This window comes from Pygocentrus nattereri, chromosome 16 (assembly GCF_015220715.1).
Source record: "Pygocentrus nattereri isolate fPygNat1 chromosome 16, fPygNat1.pri, whole genome shotgun sequence".
Classification (NCBI taxonomy): Eukaryota; Metazoa; Chordata; class Actinopteri; order Characiformes; family Serrasalmidae; genus Pygocentrus; species Pygocentrus nattereri.
In genome coordinates, this window is record NC_051226.1 from 20,303,019 (window position 1) to 20,327,400 (window position 24,382).

General features: G+C 40.9%; 3 protein-coding genes across 5 annotated transcripts in view; 2 read left to right on the forward strand and 1 right to left on the reverse strand.

Annotated features, from left to right (window-relative positions):
• The first annotated feature begins 255 nt into the window (after positions 1-255).
• zgc:110782 (uncharacterized protein LOC541358 homolog) lies at positions 256-5,890 on the forward strand. Its single transcript, XM_017698777.2, has 2 exons — positions 256-345; positions 4,590-5,890. Exons 1-2 carry the CDS (start codon positions 334-336, stop codon positions 5,457-5,459), a joined length of 882 nt encoding a protein of 293 aa, XP_017554266.1. The 5' UTR covers positions 256-333; the 3' UTR covers positions 5,460-5,890.
• A 9-nt stretch (positions 5,891-5,899) lies between these two features.
• Positions 5,900-9,083, reverse strand: bada (BCL2 associated agonist of cell death a). Of its 2 annotated transcripts, none has more exons than XM_017698779.2 (4): positions 8,930-9,083; positions 8,128-8,268; positions 7,660-7,904; positions 5,900-7,098 (listed from the first exon to the last, which is right to left on the reverse strand). In XM_017698779.2, exons 2-4 carry the CDS (start codon positions 8,258-8,260, stop codon positions 7,006-7,008), a joined length of 471 nt encoding a protein of 156 aa, XP_017554268.1. In that variant the 5' UTR covers positions 8,261-8,268; positions 8,930-9,083; the 3' UTR covers positions 5,900-7,005. The 2 variants fall into 2 exon arrangements, with proteins under 2 accessions (XP_017554268.1, XP_017554267.1); XM_017698778.2 differs by having other exon boundaries at positions 8,664-9,067.
• Positions 9,084-16,567: 7,484 nt separating this feature from the next.
• The window catches only part of slc8a4a (solute carrier family 8 member 4a), a 115,813-nt gene continuing 107,998 nt past the window's right edge, over positions 16,568-24,382 (forward strand). For both annotated transcript variants that reach the window (XM_017698782.2, XM_017698780.2), the window contains exons 1-2: positions 16,568-17,183; positions 17,524-17,622. The gene's annotated coding sequence lies outside the window, so the exon portion shown is untranslated. The remainder of the gene's footprint in view (positions 17,184-17,523; positions 17,623-24,382) is intronic.

Here is a 24,382-nt window from a genome sequence, read left to right on the forward strand (position 1 = left end):
AACTGTCATGTTAAAGCAGGTTATTACTCCCAATAAACAAACATACCGTGCCCCTATATCTATTTTCATTTCTTCCCCCGTTTTGCTCCGGCACACGTTTTACCAAAGCCACGTCTTTCGCTGTAAGAACACACGGAGTTGTAGTTCAGCAGAGCCGCCCATCGCTCCGTTAAGAAATAAGGAAAACAATGGAGAAGTTAAAAGCTCCGTCTCTCTTGCGCGCCCTCCTTCGGCGAAGACGCGCATTACAGCTCAGTAACAGGAACCAAAGGTGCCGCGTGGGTTTTCGTGGAAGCGGGAGGTTCGAAATTACTGAGACTTAACTTCAACGGAATGACTTCCAATGTAGGTATTCAGGGATAATCTGGATGATATAATTGCAAATCTTTTCCAACCACTATGTTTAGTACAGTGGAACTGTGCAGTCTGCAGCTGTTCATGTGGCTAGTTAGCAACATCTGAGCCACCAGGCTAACGTTACGCTTCTGTGAAGCAGCGCTTGTGGTGCACTAGTTTCCACGTCGGTTTACTGGTGCAAGCAGTAGCATTTTCACACATCTGATGAACCTCCCTGCTTAAAAACATAAAAACCGTGAAATGTTTATTGGTTCCTGTTTCGTATTGTGTTTGCAAGCTAGCTAGCTAAGTTTATTTATGTAGCGCTTTTTTATAACAGTTTTGTCCCAAAGCAGCTTTACAGGACAGTCAGTATTACAGAAAGAAAAGAAAAGAAAAACCCAGGTCCAAGCCCGCATGAGCAAGCCAGGGGCAACAGTGGCAAGGAAAAACTCCCTGGAGAGGAACCAAGACTCAGAAGGGAACCCATCCTTCTCTGGTCGACACCGGATAGCAGTCATTGTTACTGTGAAGTATTATAGAACAAAGTGGGGAAAAAAGAAAGCAGTGGCTAATTTGATGAGTTTATGATTATGCAGCAGCGGGCAAGCCGGTGGCTGGTGAGCAGTGGCACCTGATCAGGGCAGAAGGGCCAACAGCATCAGACACACAGGGTGGGCAGCTGTTCAACTCTGCAAAGAAAGGAAGAAAAACACAGTTTTGTAAAGAGTGACTGATCACAGATTACAGTATAACAGAGACTCCGGCAGGTCTAGATCTGACAAGGAGGACTAGTTACCAAAGGCTTGACTATACAAGTAAGTTTTTAGCCTAGACTTAAAGACTGAGGCTGTGGCTGAGTCCCGAACATTAATAGGAAGATTATTCCAGAGCTGGGGGGCTATGTATGAGAAGGCTCTCCCCCTGATGTAACTTTATTAATTCTAGGTACCAGTAGTAAGCCAGCACCTTGTGATCTAAGTAGGCGTGATGGTTCACAGTAGGGGAGCTGTTCAATCAGGTACTGAGGTGTGAGTCCGTTTAGAGCTTTATAAGTCAATAATAGAATTTTATAATCAATGCGAACTTTAACTGGTATCTAGTGTAGGGTTGATAAAACTGGGCTAATATGGTCAAACTTTCTGGTTCTTGTGAGGACTCTGGCTGCAGCGTTCTGGACTAGCTGAAGCTTGTTGAGGATTTTGCAGGGACAGCAGGGCGTTACAGTAATCTAGCCTTGAAGTAATGAATGCATGAACTAGTTTTTCTGCGTCCTGTAGGAATAATGCATTTCTTAATTTAGCGATATTGCGGAGATGCAGGAAGACTGTTATAGTGATATGTGCGTCAAAGGACAGATCAGGGTCTATCACGACACCAAGGTTTTTAACAGATGAGCTTGATGCAACTGAGAAATTGTTAAGTTTAAGTGTTAAGTTTGTTTAAGTGCAGTTTGTTTCTAGCTGCTTTTGGATCAAGTAGGAGGACTTCTGTTTTATCTTTAAGTTAAATAAGAGAAGGTTACTCAACATCCAGTCTTTTATGTCTTCTACACAGTCCTCAATCTTGCCAAGTTTGATTTTATCGCCCGGTTCGCTTGAGATATACATATATGTATGTATGTATAAAAAACTAAGTGTCATCGGCATAGCAGTGGAAATGTGATGTGTTTACTGATAATGGTGCCCAATGGTAACATAAATTGTGAATAATATAGGTCCTAAAACAGAGCCTTGTGGAACACCATACTTTACTTTTGCATGGACAGATGATTCACCCTTTACATTAACAGACTGATAGCAATCAGTGATGTAGGACCTGAACCAAGAAAGAGCTATTCCTCTTATCCCTGCAAGGTTTTCCAGTCTATCTAGTAGGATAGTGTGGTCTTTTGTGTCAAATGCTACACTAAGATCAAGAATAACTAGCAGAGACATATTTCCTTTGTCAGAGAATAATAAAAGATCATTTACAATTTTTACTAGTGCTGTTTCTGTACTATGATGTGGCCTAAAACCAGACTGAAATTTTTAAAATAGATGATTCCTATGCAAATAAGAGGTTAATTGTTTTGCTACCGCTTTTTCCAAGATCTTAGATATAGCGATAAACAGATCGCAGGGATTGAGGTTTGCTTTCTTAATCAGCGGTCTAATTACTGCAAGTTTAAAAGTTTTTGGGATATATCCAAGTCAAAGAGAGGAGTTTATTATTGACAGAATAGGCTTGGTTATTTCTGGTAAAATTTCTTTGAGTAAACCTGTAGGAATCGGATGTAAAATACAAGTAGATGATTTTGCGGAAGGGACGATTTTAACTAGTTTAATTTCTTGAAGTAATGTATACGATTCCAGCCTATCTGCAGTGATTATAATATTCTCAGGATCTAGACTAGCATTATAAGGCAGCAGGTTTGTAGAGTTTAACTGTGTGTTCTGAATTTTGTGCCTAATTTTATCACTGAAGAAATTTATAAAATCATTGCTGCTATAGGCTGGTGGCATCTGGGGTTCAGTAATTGTTTTGTTTTCTATTATTTTAAAAATTGTGCTAAATAGTAGTCTAGGATTATTCTTATTGTTTTGTATGAGAGAGGAGAGTTAAGCTGAGCGTGCTGCAGTAAGAGCTCTTCTATAGTCTATAAGGCTCTCCTTCCAGGCGGACTGGAACACTTCTAATTTAGTCAGGCGCCATTTCCGCTCTAGTTGTCTAGCAGTCTGGTTTAAAGCTCAAGTGTGATCATTGTACCATCATTGTTTTTTCTGCTGTACTATTTTATTTTTTAATGGAGACACATTATCTAGAATAGATCAAAAAGTATCCTCTAAGAACTTGGTCAAAATATCTAACTCAGTAACTAGCAGAAGCTGATAACTGAGGAAGGTTTCTGATAAAGCTGCCAGGTGTGGAGGAAGTTATAATCCTATTAATATGATAACATGGTGATGAACGCATATTATCACTCAACTGAATTTCGTCTGAGACTGCTGTGCTCTGGGGGAGAATGGTTAACTTAACTATATCTACACCAAAGGTCAGTATTAAGTCTAGAGTGTGGCTGTGATAGTGTGTGGTCTCTTTTATAATTTGGGTGAAACCTATGGAGTCTATGATAGATATAAATGCCTTACTTAGTGCGTCGTGAGGATTGTCAAAGTGCATATTAAAACTCCGACAATTATTATTTTACTTGAAAACGTTATTAAACTTGATAGAAACTCACTCCTGTAAGAACTGAGAATACGGCCCAGACGGCCTATAAATTGAAATTAATAAAAATGAATTTTTATTTGTTCCTTGATCAAGTATATTAATTAAAAGAAATCTAAAAGAAGAACATTTTATAGCCTACTTTCTGGCTCACGCCTAAAGTTTTAGTATGAATTGTTGCTATACCTCCACCCTGGCCGCTTAAACGAGCGCTATGTGCATAGCTGTAGCCTGTGGGAGTGGCTTCATTTCGACTAGGTGCGGTCGTTGCAAACTGGTATAACTTGGGCTCTTCTTGATGGGTTGATATCACAGTGTAGAGTCTAATGGCTTGTGACTCATCCTAAACGCTATTTTAACAGGATCTAAATTAGTTCTAAAGGAAACTAGTGGTCTCTACTGTTAAGCGAATTCCCATTGGGTAAATGAATTTTAATTCTCACTTATCTTAAGGTCTTTATTCAGCAGGGCTGGCCTTGCTCAACCCTTCATACTCTATATGTCCAAAAAAATCCAGACACTCCTTCCAATCAGGTTCGTTTACGGTGCACCCACACTGACATACTCCATAGTGCTCACTCAGCTTGTATAATGTCCATAAAGAGTCATTTCTAGTAGAATGGAATGCTCTGGAAGAGCCACTATGTCCAGTGCCAAGTGTTGGCTAAAGGGGTATAAAGCCCCTCCAGCAGTGGAACTGTGTTCTTTGTAGTAGTAGAGCTCCATCCAGTCCTTTTGGGCTGAGTTTGAGTGGTGTTTGTGATCCTGAACTAATTATCCACCATCAGTATCTGAGCCCTCTAAATGCTGTTGTGGCTGAATTCAATTAAATCATCACAGTCATGTTCCAACATCTAGTGTAAAGCCTTACCGCAAAAGCAGATGTTGTTGCTACAGCAAAAGAGGGACAAAAAAACTTGTTAAAACTTTTGATGTCAGAAAAAATCTCTGGTAGAGCAGGTGTCTTCAAACCTTTGGACATGTAGTGTACCTTCTCTTGTCTCACTGGCATAATAATGACCATAGCCTTTAACATATTTCAGATGCCCAGGACTCTGACCTCAGTTGTTCTCAACTCAGGAACGGAGATTCCACTCTTGGGTTTGGGCACATACAAGCTTCAGGGCCATGGCCAGTTGTTCCAGTCCCTCAACGCTGCCCTTGACGCAGGATATCGTTCCTTCGACACAGCTGCAGTGTATGGCAATGAAGGTCATCTAGGGCAAGTCATCAGGGAACTGCTGCCAAAGCATGGCCTCTTGCGTTCAGATGTGTTCCTCATCAGCAAGCTTGGACCAGCAGACCATGGTCCCAGGGCTAGAGAGGGCTGCTTGAGAAGTCTGGAACAGTTAGGATGTGAATACATTGACCTGTACCTTGTGCACTGGCCTGGGACTGTAGGTTTAGAGCCAAGTGATCCCTTAAATGCAGAGTATCGAGTGCAGAACTGGACTGTACTGGAGGAATTCCATGCTAGTGGACAGTTTAAAGCTATAGGAGTCTCCAACTACACTGCAGCGCACCTCAAGGAGCTGACTAGAAGTTGCAGAGTGCCCCCAGCAGTTGTGCAGATGGAGTGCCACCCAAGGCTTGTCCAAAGGGAACTGAGGGACATGTGCAAAGAGGCGGGCATTCACTTCCAGGCCTATTCGTCTCTCGGAAAGGGCGCGCTCTTAAAGGAGCCAGAGGTGAAGGCAGTGGCCGAGGGCTGTGTCCGGACCCCAGCTCAGGTACTCCTGAGGTGGGCAGTTCAGCAGGGTATCTCTGTTCTACCTCGCTCTTCACAGCCACAAAGGGTGCAGGAGAATGCCAGAGTATTTGACTTTGAGCTGAGTGAAAAGGAAATGGACAGACTAGGTGCCCTAAACAATGGGAGGCGGTTTTGCACCAGAGATTCAACAAATATCTCTTAACTTGAACAGTTTTTTTTTTTTTTTTTTTAAATGCATATTATTATAATAATTGAAGTAAATTAAGCTTTCCCAAGACATTTCTCACGCATTCAAATGCACTTGGCCAGTGAAGGGATTCTAAATCTGAAAACCTTTCAGATTTCTGCATCTAGGATACATTAACAGCAAGTCATTCAGAACTGGACCATCGAGCTTAGACCTGTGCAGGTTGGGTGAAGTCAGCAGCTTAGAGGCATAATTGATATAATAATAATAAGTAGTACTTTCTGGATTAGAACTCTGTTTACTGAATATTTTAAAACCCTAGTGTTCTAGTTCTGGTTAAGTCATTATTAATTTTAATTAATGCAATTTGTACTGTGCAATTTGAAAAAGAACGTGTGGCATGTCTGATGCCATTTAGTTAAGTAAGCAAATAAATAAAAACATTAAGTGCCAAAAAATCTTTTTCGATTTATTGTTGACCAGAAATAATGAGGATTCAACAAAGTATTTTACAAACATTTCATCCAATTCACAATATATGTAAAGAAGTATAAATATATACAAAGAGCATATGAAAAAAACAAATACTCATATAAACACATTTCAAGTAAGTTATTAGCAAAATGCCTGACAGCTGTAAGATTACGGCATTTATGTTGTCCATTTGCAGCGATTTGCTTAACCACAAGGTTGGCAGGAACTTTCTTTTCTTTTGCATACAAGGCAATTTAACCAGACTGCTAAAGGCGAGAACTGTGTGTATAAAAGGCTGAGGACAACATACAGCTCCACTATCAGGCAATATATACATGAAGGAGGGGTGGAATACAAAACTAAGAGCATGACCTATCATAAACACATAGTTTTCACCCAGGGCTCCTGTTGATGTCTTATGAAAATACGTTCAGCATGAGTGAGCATTTGCAACATCACCAGTTTAAATAAATAAATAAATAAATAAATAAAAGAAAACCCTGAGACGGACCTCACTGAATGAGAACAATACCCGCATCATTGTTAACCACCACTACTCATTACTTCATTCACAGGCTGCTTCACCTAGTTTTGGGATGCTCAAAAATTATGTACATTTTGTCAACAAAGTTTCTTTAACCTTTAATAATACACAAATATTTTAAGAGCGACATCTATATATAAATTTGTAAAGGACATCATAAAACAATATATCACGTCTTACCAAATAAATCATTTAAAAGGTACAGTGTAGTAAGTAATCCGTAAAATAGGGGTTTTATTTAGAATCTGTGAATTTGAGATTGTCCAATGTTGTCCACGAATATGAGAGATTGTCACTTAAGATTGTCAAATTGAAGTAACTCTAAAAATGATGGTTTATATGAGTTATTGCAGTTGTGAAAAGAGGTGTAGCACCTTGTCCATTGTGCCCATTTATAAGCATTTTTTTTCTATTTCTAAGGGCTAGTTTGGTTAAGCAACCTTTAAGTTAAGGCCATACTGGTGACAAACATGACCAGCCTCCATCTTGCCGTTACTTCATCGTTCTCTCTGTTTACTGTCTCGTCTGTGTGGTGTGACGCTTTTATTCTCTTCCTTCTTCTTCTTTGGAACCCCAGAGAAAAGAGAACCATCCTCGGTTCGTCTGCTTCCCAGGGCTGCTCGCTCTTCTTGTGTCCTGCAAACATCGATACGTACTTTTTAACACACAAATATAAATAATAAATACTGAGGAAAAGTACAGTAGTGTTTATAATAAAACCGAAACTCCTGTTGTAGTGCCGTTTATATTATGTCAACCTGTAATAAAGGACCACACAGGAAATGTCTAAAATGACCTAGATTAAATTCTATTGAAGTTAATGTTTTTCCTTCACCTACACCTTTAAAAAAGAGGCTCCTGAAGAATTCTGTAGCAAAGGCAATGCTTTTATATGTATATATAAAACACCATGACAACTTCAATGGTTCATTGCATTATTAAATGGTCCCCTTATGTGATAGAGAACCTGTTGTGTAAGGTTATTCAAATACCTTTTTAATTACTGTTTCATACCGCACTAAAAAAATCCACCATTGTCACACGGTTGAAGAACCATATATCTCAGTTTTTACAAAGAGTGAATACAGCTTCCATTTGCAATGCAACTGTTGCCATCAGTGGTCCATCTTTTTATGAGGTAGTCAGATTCACACTGCAGTTCTATGATCCTTCCTTAAGCCTTTTACAGAACCTCACCCCTTTATCCAGCCAGGTGTCAAATTCATCACTCATCCTCCTCAGCTGCCGCCCATATTTCTTGGCTTTCCACAGTGCAGCAGGAGCCGACTGGGATCGGCCTCGGAATGGAGCTCCATCCCCTGCTCCACCGTCCTCCGCTAAAAGCCCATCCTCATTGTCCTGCCAGCGGCTGACCGTGTACACCTGGGACTCAGAGTACAGCCGAACACGACACCCAACCTCTGACAGTTCGTCTGGGGAAGCTAGGGAAACGTATACCACATATTTTAAATCTTAGGTTTAAAACAGACACATCACACACATAAATTTTTTTTGTTTGCTTTTTTTTTTTTTTTTAACATTGTTTTAACATTTACAAGTTACATTTTTCTCCATGGGTTAATAATCTTATCAGTATTTAAGCTGGTGTATCTCCTACTGAAGTTCCTGACTGATGGAGGCTGTGAGAGAGTCGCTGTTTTGTACCTGGTGATATGTTGCTTGCCATGCTGTGCTGACTGTCCAGCTGTGGAGAGTCACCATTCTTGACCGTCTCTGACCAATTGGATTCATCTTGGTCATCCATGGTACTTATGCCATCTTCACTGTGCTTTTCCATTGCGCAAGCTGGTGAAGGTGAAATATCACCATAACGTCATCCATGTTAATAGTCAGAACGACTTAATAACAGAGCAAAACAAGCAAAAGAAACAAAGCTTTGGTCGGCTTCTTATTCTCCAGCGTCTTATTCGAATTTTCCGTTCCACCTTAAATGGTCCAGTTACATCTCTTTACCCGCCAGGTGCCAGAATGTTAAAGAAGCAACTTTTAAGGTGGAAACCAAAATTGGAATAAAGCTGGTGAGCAGGAAGGCAACATCATCCTCGTCCATCACACTACACAAGCATGTACACGCAGACGGTTAACCGGTATAAAACCTAGCTCGATTAATGTCATATCATACAAACAGCTGTTTGATGAACGTACACGAGGGAGACGAAACAAAGATTCAAGAAAGCTACCTGTGGTTCTTAATGAATTCCAGCACAATGGGTTAAAAGGCGTTCCTTTCTCTCCAGTCAGTGTTTTAATTACTTTCTTATATCGCTCCTCTTCGCAATTAAAACGAGCTCTCCTCAGTTTCTGCAGATATTGATTGCTCATGGCATGCGACACACCCAAATAACAAAACCCAACATGGCTAAATGACAAGTTTCAAATCTAACAAGCGTCTCCCGCCTCCTAACGCTGCCATCGCCGGTTCAAAATAAAGAACAAAATAGAGCACCTTCCGCGACATTTAGTCAGAATGATTGTCTTCGCTTGAAAAGGAGACGCCACTGCTGCTTTATTTTCCCATAAGATTGTACCAATCGCAACAACGTGGATGATCTCATATCACCCTCGATATCATTGTTGTTGCCCGTCGTCGTTTACAGCAGCGTTTCGCCTCCCGTCCAATCAGATGCCAGCGTGCATTGCGGGTGAGCCAATCGAAACCCGCTGCTAGGGTGTTTTGAGCGGTTCTCTCGTGCAACGTCACTGTTGCGATAGGGCTTCACGAGCTCGTGCTGTCCCGTGACTTGTTTACTCGCAGCGCTCGTGGGACGCGGTGTGAGCGAACGGAGTAGAAATTAAATTAAAAAACACCAAGGAACAGAAAATGACTGGCACAAATAAGCGGTTTCATCAAACAGTGAATGAAATGTTCCAAGAAGTATCTGCCGTGGCACGTGGTCCTGCGTTATATATACACAAAGAACTGTTTACTGTGTAGAACTGTTTACTGTTCTTTGTGTATGATTTCAAGAAGTCTGCGCTGGCCACAGCTTGTTGTGCTTCCTGTGGGACGTATATATTTAATGATGTGTCCTTTCTGTTCATTAAAATGACTGCAGAATGAAATGACTGTAAATAACGAACAAATGGAGAACATTAGTCTGAGACGTGCCCGCCTAGGATTTTTTTTCCGACAAGGAATATTTAAACGTTTTTTCCTTTTTGACCAGTAGATGGAGACAAATGCCCGTGTTTGTTTTTGGCCGTCTATACTCGCCCATCCCTCCCATAAGTAGCACTAACAATGAGACCGATGTATAAGTTTGAACAAAACAAGCTCATTAGGAGAAAATAATTATTGACTTTTTGCACTGATGAGCTGTAGTCGGTTGCACTGGCATTTTCTATTCTAAATATTTAACATTTACAGCATTTGGCAAACACTCTTATCCAGAGCAACTTACAGTTTGAGATATATATATATATATATATATAATTTTATTTTTTTTTACATAGGTAGTGTTAGGAGTATTGCCCAAGGACTCTTATTGGTATAGTGTAGGGTGCCTACCCAGGTGGGGATTGAACCCCACTCTCCAGCATAGAAGGCAGAGGTGTTACCCACTTCACTACACCAACCGCAATAGTGCCTGGCTATTATATCATACCAACCTCCCTTAAGGCCCCCCCAAATATGCTACCCATCTTGGAAGAAGCCTTGTACATAATTTTCTATTATTACTTGGCAAGTAGTAAATAAAAAGATGCCAAAGTTGGTTCACAAGTAACCATGTAGTTTTGGCCCCAAAATGTATCTCTGTAGTAATGGAACTTTCATAGATTTACATTACGTAAGTGTGAGATCATTTGGGGAAAAATGTATAATTACGATTTAGAATAATGTAATCTGTGTAGAACTTTAAATTTACATTAAACAATGATGTGCACTGATAGGACATGTCTATATTTATTTTAGGCTCTCTTCCCAGATGTCAGTTTCCAACTGAATCTCTATACTTTTCTTCCCCAGGCTGGGTTTACAGGTTCTCAGGTGAGGAACAATGCGTTAGATTCAGCGAATAAACAGTAATTGTGCCTTAAGATGTGCAGAAGTGTGTCCTCTGTATGTGTGTCCTTATTTTAACTTAGAAAATTAACAAAACATAACTTCATCAGAACTGCCAAACTTTTGGACATGACTGTATTTTAGTAACAAAAAGTATATATGTATGTTATAAAATATGTTTTAAAACCTATTATAAAACCAGTTTGGAACCGACATACCTTATTTATTTGGATGTTGTTTTGTGTTTTTTGGCCCTCAGTCCACCAAAAAAAAATAAAAAATGCACTTTGACCCCCTAATACAAGAGTTTTGGTGAATAATTTTACAGAGATTAGATATTTGATATCACAGCAATGTATTTTCTGCCATTGTTCTGATACTGGACAATTTGTTTACATAATAAACTAAATTAATGTACAAACTTTATGAATTCAGTACTTTGTATCCCCACGTCTTTTTATCCCAAAGTCTATAACCGATGGCGTAAAGAAGTAGTTGTCAGCAATCAATAGCAGAAAGTGCAGTTAACTTTACTGTTAGCTGTTGTTTTACCTACTTCCAGAAAAATGTTGCATTGTGAATGAATGGGTTACAGCCACATTAGCTTATACTTTAACTCATAAATAATTAAGGTATTAAGTTTCAATTTCATAGTCATACACTAGTAATATAACACATATATTTACCAAAGGGTAAGCCAGTCATTTTGTAACTTGAGGCCTACATCTCTACAACGAAAAAGAAAAAAGAGCGATGCAGGTTGGGCTCTTTCCCTTGTTGTATGCTGCTGCTGAAAGTTTTATTAATGTAGACTTTCAAGTGTTGTAGAGAATGTATTCTGTTCATATTTTATAAAGGTTTTTTTAATAAACCACTTTAATAAAAGGAGGTACCGGCTATATTTTCTGAAAATTAAACAAGTCTTGGCTGTTCCACAATGTGCAATGCTTAGGGAAGCCTTTAGGGGGCCTAGAGGAACCCCTAAAGATACCTTCAGGATTCTCGCTTCTTTGAGGTGCCTAAAACACCTCCAGCTAGCAGCATTATGGGTCCCATTACTGAGATTCATTGCACCCCTGTGCAGTCTGCTCTGGCAGGAGTCTCCAGAAGAGCAGAGCGTTCAGAGTGGTGGGCTACAGTGCTACATGTCTGCATTTTATAGCATTTGTAACCCTAAATGTTACATTTGCCTGTAATGCTAATCTAAGTAGAACCTTTCACAACATCATGTAACAGCTGTCCCTGCAGCTCAAACTTGGAGATACATTTTTCCACATCTCTAAAGTTCAGTTTTAGAAGTTGGTTGCATTTTCTGCTTTTCGTGATCCAAGTAACCTCAAACACCTTCAGTAATGTTGAGGTCTGTACTCTGGGTTGGGCAGTCTATTGATCTGAGACCACCAGCAGCTTTTAATGACACCAGTAATGGCTTCTAAACAGCTAAACATCCTTTCACACTCATAGGATGGACAAAAACACCTGTGGATTTTTCAGATGGGAGGCAAGAGCGGAACTTGATTTTCTCTTCTTTCTTAAAGATTAAAGCTTTAAGTACTGTTCATCTGATGGTGACAGTTTTGGTGGTTGACCAGGTCTTGCATAGTTGTTAATTTCCTGAACAATGAATAGCTCGTACTTAATGTCCATTTTGACTGGAGATTAAATGAATAAAGGCAGGTTTCTGAAAATAGGCATCAGTTACTTAGTCAGCTTTCAGAATGCAGCTGAAAATCAACAGCTCTTATTATTTTTGCACCAAATTTTACCCCCCATCTTGTAGTGATTACCAGACCCTGCTTGCTCTAGCTCTCCTTTTTCACTTGAGGGGTACCAACCTGAATGAATATACAGTGGCCCCAAACAGTACTTGGATATTTGTGGCATTCTTAAAAATGTCAAATTACGTATATTAAGTGGTCAATTCAAAGACCTATCAGAAGGCTACTGGTGTGTTTCTGATGGTTATCCTGCTGAAAGACCCATTTAAATCATTTGTTATGTTCTCATCTGTTTCTTCACAGATGTTCTGCAGGTTTTCATCCAAAATGCCTTCCGAGTTCATGACCCCATCAAGCTCACCAACAGCACTGTAAGAAAAACAGACATAGAGGCATCCTCTCCTGTGCTTTAACAGTATGCTTAGTAATGTCTAGTTGGAATTCTTCTCCAGATTGTCTCCACATAAAGAGTCTAATAGCAGTCTAATGTTGTGATGAATGATTTTCTCTGAAACAGATTTCATTTTGATAAACGTTTTTATGAAGTAACCATTATTGGTTAAAGTTTACCAATGGTTAGCGTGTCCAAATATTTTTGGGCTTTGGACTGCATTTGAGCCCTCTTAAAGATTTAATGAATATTTGCTTAATTTCTGACACAGCAGTTCAGTTACATTTCACTGTTTGCAAATGGTTATGTACCAATTATCAGCAGTGTGTAGGTCAACAGCCATTTATTTCTTATAACAGTTCTTTGGCTTTCTACAGTGCTGTCATTAAGTGATTGTATATACCTTTTGTTTAGTTCTGTATTCAGGACAGGACATTGAATTTGAAATGAAACAATAACTATAAGCTTAAAATGTGAAATGCCAGCTTTACTTTGAAGATTTTTAGTGAAAGACCATTGTTAATTTTACATTTCCTGAAATGACTTCTTCTTCTTTCGGCTGCTCCCTTTAGGGGTCGCCACAGCGGATCATCTGCCTCCATCTTGCCCTATCCACTGCCTCCTCTACTTTCACACCAACCATCTCCATGTCCACCTTCACTACATCCATAAACCTTCTCTGAAGTCTACCTCTTCTCCTTCTCTCCTACTTGCTCCATCTCCAACATTCTTTGCCCAATATATCCACTATTCCTCCTCAACACATGTCCAAACCATCTCAACCTTGGCCTATCTCCAAACTGCTCCACCTTCACTTTCTTCACCTTCATTTCCTGAAATGACTGATAGTCAGAAAAAATGTTCGTCCGTCAAAGCCAGTCAAAGTCAAACCACTTCATCTGTTAAATATGGTGGCTGCTTGGAGAACAGTCTTACTGCCTTCACTGATGATGCAACTGCCAACAGCAGCAGCAGGATGAATTCTGAAGTGAACAGATGCATCTTAAAGGGGATTTTTAGGGGAAAGTTTTTGGGATGCTACTTTTGCTTATAATGCTCTGTATGTACCTCCTCAGCAAGATTGGAAGTTTTTTGTTTTTGTTTTTTTTTTTTATCAATCCTATCGTAAAACAATGTCTAAGTTATAAAGCAATGACTTCTGTCTTTTCAAACATATCTAATACAACTCATCAGCTTATTATTAAGCCCAGTCCAGATTGAAGCACTCCTTATAACTTGAGTGAATGGGCAGAGCTAAACTGATGTAGGGTGAAATAGGAAGATATAAGTAAATGTGATGGTTTTTATGACATCACATAGCCACTGATTTCAAAATGGACTGTTTTTGCAGATAAGTTTCCATTTATGGAAATATGTATTAACAGAATGCTGCGTTTAGAATCTTTATTCATATTGCAGCATTGGTTCCGAAGAGGATGTGGAAACATGCACATACGGGCAAATGGTCTTTTATTTTGAACAAGCACTTCAACAGGCAGCAAGAAATGTCAACCCTTCAGGGGTCAGGTGTCCCATTGACCCACACAGTCTAAGCAATATTCTAGGGTGCTTAGAGTCCCAGCCTTTCCACGATCAGGGCCGGCACAAGTGCTGCGGGGTGCCCGCTCCTTGGCAACGGGTGCCCATAGACCTTTCTCAGTGCTGTATCTTTGGTCAGCGGCTCATTGACTTACTCTGCTTTGGGTGCACTGTCCTGTGAGAAGTCTGTGAGAATCCTCTCCATCATGTGCCAGAGCAGAGAGACTGAGCACTGCGCCACTCCTCCTGAGTGTTGCGGAACTCATAGCTCACAGCATTAGGTCCTATTGGAGGTGCCAGCAGCAGCAGCCCTTCTCTCAGCTGTTCTCCATTTTCTCCATCGTCAACCCTAGTGGGATCCATCCAGCAGGGCTTGCGCTGGGTATTCAGCTCCTTTCACGTTGGCGGCTTCACCCATGAAAAGATAAGGTGCCCTCGACTGCCCCTGGAGATCCACCTGAAACTGTGGTTTCAGATTCTCTTGAGCTGAGTGTTTCTCCAAAGAGAACAAAAGCTGCACTGCCACTCTGTCTTGGTTCCAACATAAGCTGATGCAACCACCTTCACTTGCCCTATCCCCAAGCTCAGCGTTTCCTTCCTGAGGTTGAGCAGGGCCCTGGCCACCATGAGGAAATCCAAACTGAGAATGCATGCATCCTGTATAGGCAAGAGAGAGAACTTGTGCGTTCAGGTCTGGCTCCCCACCATGATTAGGAGCTACTTCCCCCCTGTCACATCAACTTGGCCACTGGTGATAGACTTGAGTTGGACAGTCATCACTTGCCAGTCGGCTGGTGTGCCACTTTCAGTGCCACTGTTAATGTCAAGGGGGTAGTGAGCTGTTTCCTATCTATGCTGCTCTTGACCCAAAATCTGGGGTGGCAGCCAATCTAATTGGCTTTCTTCCGTATCCCCTCTGGCATAGGTTTGTGGCATTGACTGCTGTAGTGTCCCCTCTTCCTGCATTGCCACTGCCACTGCCGCTGCCGCTCACTCAGGGGCCACTTTGCATGCTGCCTCCTCCTTAGGTTTCTCTGCAGCAAAGCACTGTGATGCTGGGCAACCTTTCACAGCTGTGCGGAGTATGGCTCCCAGGCACATTCGCTGTTGAAGCACGGTAAGCGGCTGATCACTGTATCACTCATCGGGCTCCTGAGCCGGACGTCAGAATACACATCATCAGATTCTTTTATTCCCAAAGAAAGATCCGTTTAAAACAGATTTGCATTACAGAAATAGAACTGACGGTGATTCAAGGACTTAATAATCCGAAGGCAAATGACGTCATAGCCAGAAAATAGTTTTTATGGGCATGTGTTTGAAGGAATTACCTTAACAATAAAGATATTGTGATCATTCAGATGTAACATAGACCTACGTCAGAATCTCCAAGTCGTCAAAGCCGTTATGTTTTGCCCGATTTCTAACCCTAAATCACTCCAACACGTCCAGTTAACATTCCTGCAACTGGGGTTCAATCCTGATGTGGTTCACTTCTAGTGAGACCACCCCTCCCCTCCCTCTGCAGTCTGCGCTGCTGAAAAAAAATAATGTCGGTTTTTTTCTTCTCGGCTCTGTTACCTTTCAAAAACTGGCAGACTGAGAGAAAGCGAGGGGGAAAGGGAGAGCTCCCATTTACATATCTTTCTTCTCCCTCTCATTTCTCCAGGCGGGTGATTAGCGAGGTCTGATTCGTAAACGAATCGTTCTTCTGAATCGGTTCTACTCAATAAATCCGAACCGATACACAAGTCCCACTTGATCGAACTTGTGGCGTCTACGCGATTTTTTACATTAGTGAAGAGTTAAATATTTAATAATAATGTACAGGTTCTTACTGGATACACGAAACAACCTGTTCGTTCATTTAAATGTTCTCTTTTTAGACTGCCACAGTTAGTACACACTTCAAAAATGGTTCTTAAAAAGGGTTCTTTAGTAAAGACAATGATGTTCTTTCCACGGTAAAATGGTTCTTCGCATTGATGGAAGATGTTTTATATATAATTCTATACAGAACCTTTTAAAAAATGATTCTATACAGCACCAAAGAGGTCTTCTGTTGCTACAAGCTTCACCTCATACAACAGCAGAACCGCTTTTAGTGCTATATAGAACCATTTTTTAAAACGTTCTATATACAACACATTATCCATCAGTCTGACGACCATTTCACCACGCAAAGAACCATTTCAGCGTGAAGTGGCTCTAGCTAGAACTCTAAAGGCTCATAAAAGACACTACCTTTACAGAACCCTAAAGAACCATCTATTTAAAGTAGCTACATCAGACTCACTCGCTGAATCAGCTCTCGTTGTAGTACGGAGGAGATTAATTAGACTTGACTTGATGAGTCTGAATCACTGAATCGTTCAAAGGGGCAGCTCCGATGAATCGGTTCAGTAAAACGAATCATTACTACTAGCGCTGCGCCTCGTTAGCGGTTCCTCTCTCATTCAGTCAGCTCTCGTTCAGCCGTTGTTCCTCACCATGCTCTCCCTTAGAGCCGTCGTCTTCTCGCTGGTGTCCACCTCTGTGTGGACAGCTCGTTTTCCTCCCGCGTTACTCTGTTTGAAAAGCAACGGTTCGCCAAAGAGCCGTTTTTAGTTTTCGTGGCAGTTTTTGTCTCTTTGGAATCGACTGCAGTTGGTGTCTCCAGACATCTCCATCTGTCATTCCTCAGCGACCAAATGCCCCTTTTCTGTTACGTTTTCTTTATATTTAAAAGGGACATTCTGTGTTAACTGTGGTCAGACTCTCCACTGGCTTTTAGCCCTGAACGACGGTTTATTTTTGAATCCGTGTTTTTGAGTCTTGACTGTAAGGTGTTTTTTTCCTCCATGTCTTAATCTGTCAAGTCTTCCGCTCTGACTGAGTTTGGCGAATAAGGCTTCCTTTTATATTTCGCAAGAACTGTTAAAGCAGATAAGCGACATTCAGGAGATCCTGCAGACCAGAGATGCTCTGCTGAGTGGTGAGTAACGCAGAAGAGGCACTAGAAATTCCCTCCCGGAGCGTCTACACAGCAGCACAGGAGCATCTTCAGCCCGTAAGTACAATCAAATGATCAGAGCTGCTTTGAATTAGTTGTTGTGAACCTGTGAGCACATGCTTGGCTGGAGAACATGGACTGAGGGGAACAGTTGAGCCCATGCAGCCCCCCTCTATACCAGTGGTGTCGGTTTAGTGACAATGATGGTACAAGTTTGAAAGAACGTTAATAAATGTTCGTTTTAGTTGTGAGACTGCATCTTCCTGTCCCATCCCTTTTGGTCTTTGTGGAGAATGCATTACCGCATGCGTCTCATAGGAAACCATGGACCACTGCTAAACTATGAAGACTCTAATGCACATTCCTTTACTTACAAGTGTACCATTTGTCTTTGCAGGAGAAAAGTTAAACCCAGTCTAGGGTCACAGAGATGAATCCCTGATATCTAGAAGAATCCTCTGTTCTCTTGCTCTCTCTCCAGGTGGCTCAGAAGCAGGTATGTTCAAACTCATACTGTCGGCCATAAAACAATACACACTTTAACGTGACTGAGCATCAGTGCATATCTTTAACCGGCTGATTCCTGCAAAAGTAGGTGGCGAGTCTTTGATGTATGTTTCATAATGAGACTTCAGCTACTGCAATATGTATGTTTCCCACTCTCCAAGCCTGTGCCACTTTCAGATTGGCTCCAAGCACTTATAAGGCACCGTTCTCATGGAAACGCTCTCGTACTCCCACTATAGAAACAGCCCACCTGTTTCATATAAACATATTCAGACGATGATAATGATACGCCAGCATTCTGGTGTCTGTAGGGAAACCCTCTCCCTCCAGATGCCGTGAAAAGACATTTTTAAGCTCTTAATCTTAAAAAAGATTGTTAAATGGTTTATGGCTTGGATGTGTGTAGTCCTGCCACAGTTATTCCATAATGACCTGATCACAGTTATTTTGGCTGAAGGCAAATATTTAAGCTGATGACATTATTTTTCAGTTATATGTCAGCATCGCAAATCAAAGAGAATGTTAACTGGGTCTGTTTTCATCTGTTGGGTCAAAGCAAATTTATTTAAATAAAAACATATATTGAGAATCATGGGTCTTATGAAAAACACCAAAACATATAAATGGTGCTAAATGGGAAATGGTGAGTAATGTTTATTTATTTGAGCTTGAGCTGTTTCTGTTATAATTTGGGGGCTACTTGTGCGGCTGACAACTAGAAAACAAAATGTAGTTGCTTTAGTCTTTAACAGGTAGGTAAGAAAAAAGACAATGGCAATTGTTTGTCAGCTAAAATGTCATGATTGTGGCGGGGCTACTTATATAATTAAAAAGTTCTTCACTACAGTGATCATTTAAGGAACCATCATACAAAGAATCATTTTTTTAAAGACTATGTAAGAGTGTAGTGACAGTGAACATCTAGGTTCAGATGTTCTACATATATTTTGTGAGTTTGGACCATTCAACATATGCTGACTGACTGACTGACTGACTGAGGGTAGAGAGCTGTGAGAATTAGCGCTGGAGTTCTGTGCAGCTTCTGCCTCAAGCTAGACCGCTAAACTAAGACCCTCACCCCCATATAACTCTGGTAGGACTGGCATAGGACTGAGGAACAGGGGGAAGATGGGTGGTGGTGGGGATTGTGAAAAATGTCATTGTGGGAAACAGAAGGTAGCGAAGGGTATATATAAGCATAAGGATATATATATTTCAGGCCTGAACTGATTGGCACGACTGCTTTTATGCCGTTTATCCCTTTGCACTACACAGTAAAACTGTGCTAAAAGAGTTGTTAGATGAAATAATCCCTTGAGATTCCACACTGATTCCTGTATCCTTTGTTGCCACCTATAAAGCTGGAGTGATTTGTGATTTACCTCCTGATAAGAGTAATGGAAAGAAACAGGTTGTTGCCTGTGATCTGCTATTGCGTGTACGTCTCAGCTTTGCTCTTTGTGTTGATAATGCCCAAGAGTGGTTTAACAGGATTAGTGCTGTGTCCTATTGAGGGAGCTGGGGTCCTCATACTCCCTCCAACTATGTTCTTAACTGCTCTGAAGTGGTGAGAGAAAGAGAATTCAGGCCAGGATATTCACTGTTAGGTTCAAACACCTCATTAGGGGTGCAACAATAGACAAATTACATGATATGAAACATTTTACTGTTTTTGTGTCACAAACAATGCATTTTCAATACAGAATTAGAAAAGAATGTTAACATAGCTTTCACATTTCTTTATTTTTTGGTTGTTCCAATTTTTTTCCCTAAACAGACAACAGTGCTTGGCACAAGCACTACTGGCACAAGTCATTTTCTTAGAAGACAATAAATAAAACATAATATAAACAAAAGTGCAAGGTACATTACATGTTATGTGTGTGTGTGTGTGTGTGTGTGTGTTATTACGGCTGATAATAATAAATGGAAACACGTGGACTGTAAGGCTACATCTCACAATTAAATGAACTGAGTTAATTTACAGTTAGATTGTGTGTTTCTATATAAAGTCTAGTTCTTACCTTCTGGCTGAAATGAATGAGTGAGGGGATTTTCTAACGTGGCTCAGTGACTCCCAGCTAACTGCAGAATAGAGGTGGCCCCACAACCTGCAAGCGGTTAGCTGTTAGAAGCTATGAACATCCCTGTCTGAGTTTTTTTATTTTTATTTTTTGACTGTTTAGACATGGCACTAGCTGGTTATTTTTCCTCTGGTGCTGGATTGTAACTGCTGCACCACTTAAGGTAAGGAAATTCAGGTGAAAAGTTGGCAAATAAGAAGCTAACTTTAGCTTCATCCACGGTATGGTGAGCAAACCATTTCTTTCAGTTCCAAGAGATGTGCAACAGTTTTTTAATGATTGGTGTTAGCACTTCACACTTGAACATCTTCATATTATTTACTAAAAGTGTTCTTAAAAGAGCCATCAGCTGAATGGCTCTGTGGTTCTTCTATGGCATTGCTCTAAAGAACTTTTTCTAGCACACATTTTTAAGAGTGCAGCTAGTGTTTACTATTAAAAACAAAGTTGCCACAAAATGTTTTATGAGTGATACTATAGAATAACACGTTTTGGTTAGAACCATGTTTGAAATGAGATTTGTCAGTGTGGAGTCTTTATAGGCTGAAAGAACCTTCACATAATATACACTGCTCAAAGAAATAAAGGGAACACTCAAATAACACGTCCTAGATCTGAATGAATGAAATATTCTCATTGAATACTTTGTTCTGTACAAAGTTGAATGTGCTGACAACAAAATCACACAAAAATCATCAATGGAAATCAAATTTATTAACCAATGGAGGCCTGGATTTGGAGTCTCACACAAAATTAAAGTAGAAAAACACACTACAGGCTGATCCAACTTTGATGTAATGTCCTTAAAACAAGTCAAAATGAGGCTCAGTATTGTGTGGCCTCCACGTGCCTGTATGACCTCCCTACAATGCCTGGGCATGCTCCTGATGAGGTGACGGATGGTGTCCTGAGGGATCTCCTCCCAGACCTGGACTAAAGCATCCGCCAATTCCTGGACAGTCTGTGGTGCAACGTGGCTTTGGTGGATGGAGCGAGACATAATGTCCCAGATGTGCTCAATTGGATTCAGGTCTGGGGAACGGGTGGGCCAGTCCATAGCTTCAATGCCTTCATCTTGCAGGAACTGCTGACACACTCCAGCCACATGAGGTCTAGCATTGTTCTGCATTAGGAGGAACCCAGGGCCAACTGCACCAGCATATGGTCTCACAAGGGGTCTGAGGATCTCATCTCAGTACCTAATGGCAGTCAGGCTACCTCTGGTGAGCACATGGAGGGCTGTGCTGCCCTCCAAAGAAATGCCACCCCACACCATTACTGACTCACTGCCAAACCGGTCATGCTGAAGGATGTTGCAGGCAGCAGATCGCTCTCCACAGCGTCTCCAGACTCTGTCACGTCTGTCACATGTGCTCAGTGTGAACCTGCTTTCATCTGTGAAGAGCACAGGGCGCCAGTGGCGAATTTGCCAATCCTGGTGTTCTCTGGCAAATGCCAAGTGTCCTGCACGGTGTTGAGCTGTGAGCACAACCCCCATCTGTGGACGTCGGGCCCTCATACCATCCTCATGGAGTTGGTTTCTAACCGTTTGTGCAGACACATGTGGAGGTAGCGGTCCTGCTGCTGGGTTGTTGCCCTCCTATGGCCTCCTCCATGTCTCCTGGTGTACTGGCCTGTCTCCTGGTAGCACCTCCAGCCTCTGGACCCTATGCTGACAGAAACAGCAAACTTTCTTGCCACAGCACACATTGATGTGCCATCCTGGATGGCTGCACTACCTGAGCCACTTGTGTGGGTTGTAGAGTGCGTCTCATGCTACCACGAGTGTGAAAGCACCACCAACATTCAAAAGTGACCAAAACATCAGCCAGAAAGCAGAAAGGTACTGAGAAGTGGTCTATGGTCCCCACCTGCAGAACCATTCCTTTATTGAGTGTGTCTTGCTAATTGTCAATGAATTCCACCTGTTGTCTATTCCATTTGCACAACAGCCTGTGAAATTGATTGTCAATCAGTGTTGCTTCCTAAGTGGACAGTTTGATTTCACAGAAGTTTGATTTACTTGGAGTTATATTGTGTTGTTTAAGTGTCCCCTTTATTTTTTTAAGCAGTGTATGTTCTTCACTGATATAAGAGTTCTTCCAAAAATCCTTACATTTTGTGGAGATTCTTTCAACTTTGAAAAGCTTCTTTGCACTCCCAGATCTCATTTGCAAAAATTGTTGCTTCAAAGACCCATCTACTGAAAGGTTCTTTAGGGAAACAAAGGTGGTAGGCATAACTCCAAAGAACTCCTTTTTGCCTCTTTTATTTTTAAGAATGCGGGCAGTGTTGTTTTAGAGGTTAATGTGGTCTCTTGTTGTTGAGGATCTTGGTTTCACTGGCTTTATGTCTTCCCTAATGCTGAGAACCATTACTCACTGCTTAAGCTAATCTTAATGTTGCTGGCGGACTGAGAATAATCCCACTCTTGCTGAGGGCAGAATTCAAGAAGTGGTTTGTTTCTACTTTGCTCCATTCATTATGTGGCGTGACGGAAGCTTCTCTCCATAAGATGCAGATTTTGGCAGAGTGGGCCAACATCCGTTAGCCCTTTGTGCGGAACATGTCTTAATCGTGGATCAGCTCCAGTGGGTTTTAAAGCCTGAGAATGTATTCAGACGAGCTCTGGGTTTAGCCGAGGGCAACTGTGTGAGTTCTGGAATTATTTGTGTCCGAGTAAATGGGTTTGCACTGACACATATTTTTTTTCTTTTTTCTTTGCTCTGCTTTTTTGCAGGGCTGTGGCGTTGGTGTGGTTTTATGTTAATGTCAGAAGCAGAGGTCCTGCTTTCCCCGTATGCCTGGCTTTCTGTTGCCGTGCATGTGGGTGTATGTATGTTGTCTCTTTCCTATCACTCGGCTCTGATTCAGTGTGTGTATCTGAGGCCTAATGGCACATGGCTGACTGCTCCTCTATCAGCTCTGTCAGCATTATTAGCGCAGAGGTAGGGGCTCGACACCCAAACCATCGTATTTCATCTCTGCACCCCATCCAAAGACCTGTCTGCCCATTTAGATGGCCAGCCTCATAAAAGTTAGTCAAGTGAGCCAATGGCCCCAATTAAAGTGTCTTTTGCTCTGTCAGTTTGTGCTCAAATAAGACTATAATTCAAGCACTGCTCTGGAAAATTGCTTTATTTATACAATATAAATTGAATCTTAAAGATAATTAAAAAACAACATTTTTTGCTTTTCAATTTGCAGCTATAATTTCTTCCTAATCTCCAAAAGACTACTGTTGCACTGATACCAGTGGCTAGCTATGACTGCTAGAGCTAGGCCTTTAATTAGTGCCATAAAGGTTAAGTAGATATTCCATGTTTTGCTTAAAGCAATACAGTGTTGGGCCCAATACTGGCATTTAAGTACAGCATCTGTATGAGCAGTAAAGAACACTGATACCAAGAAGCAATCCTGACATGGTTGCTCACTACTGACTACCATTGCATGTGCGCTAGCTTAACTGAAGCAAGCAAGTGTGGGAGTATTTAACACTTGAAAGTCATGATATCATAGTCATTAATTGTAATGAACGATGCCATAATAGGAGCTTATGTCACACGCTAATATTAGCTCTCATGACATCAAACATTATATGTTATTAAAATGAACAGTAGTGGTAACATGACACTGACATATTACTGAATGAAATCTGCCATGACAGTATTTATGGCATTGTTATGACCATGTTATGTAAAAGAGTTCAACTGCATTGGTACTGCAAAATCTGTAATGCCAGAATATTGAATGGAGGTGTGATCAGATTTAATTTAGCATTTAAAAAATAAACAGTCAAGTTAGATTAGTACAGTAACATTACATAGCTGAAACCATTCATGTGTGACATTATCGAAACAGTAAATGTTGTTCATTCAAGTTTAATGTTTTATGTGTGACACAGAACACTGCTTTTACTATAAATATCTAGACCAGCAGGCCCCTAGATAGGATTTTGGATTGGTATCGGCACTCAATATTGGTAGACACTTGAGATTCAGGTGTTGATATTGGAAAACATGGTATCAGTGCATCCCTAGCAATTACTGGAGTTTACGCCTACACAGTCAAAATGTCTGTAGCCACTTCTGTGCCACTGCAGAAGCTTTATAAATTCAAAATTGATTGCACATCATCAGTCCTATGTGACCAATGAAGAGCTGTCATTCTCTCCTAGTAGATTAGCATGATGTGTAATATACATCTCAGAAGTGTTGCAGTGTAGCATGGGTCAGTATGCAATCAATCAACAGAGCCATAGATAAGCTGTCTTCTTTTCATGATGTGTGTTACAGTCTTCAAGAAATGTTTAATTTCAGGTTTAATATCTGCATGTTGTTTTACTGGTAGCATTTGTGACACATTGAGTGAAGCTGCTGGGGTGTTTTAATCTCTCAGCAGAGAAAGTGAACATTCCTTTGGGTTCCTCCTAATTATTTGCGCTTTGTAGATGCTTTATGAGTTTCTCTCATAGACTCCCTCTCTCTGTGCCCTCTCTTTTCCCCATTCTCTCTCTCCCCCTCATTCTTTTTATAGCTGTGGGTTAGAAGGCAGACCTTGTTGCTTTTATATCTTTTTTGTGTGCATAATTGTCTTTCTTTTTGCTGTGTTTGTACATTCACTAATGAATACTATAGCTGGCTAATTAGAAAGTTGCATTAATAA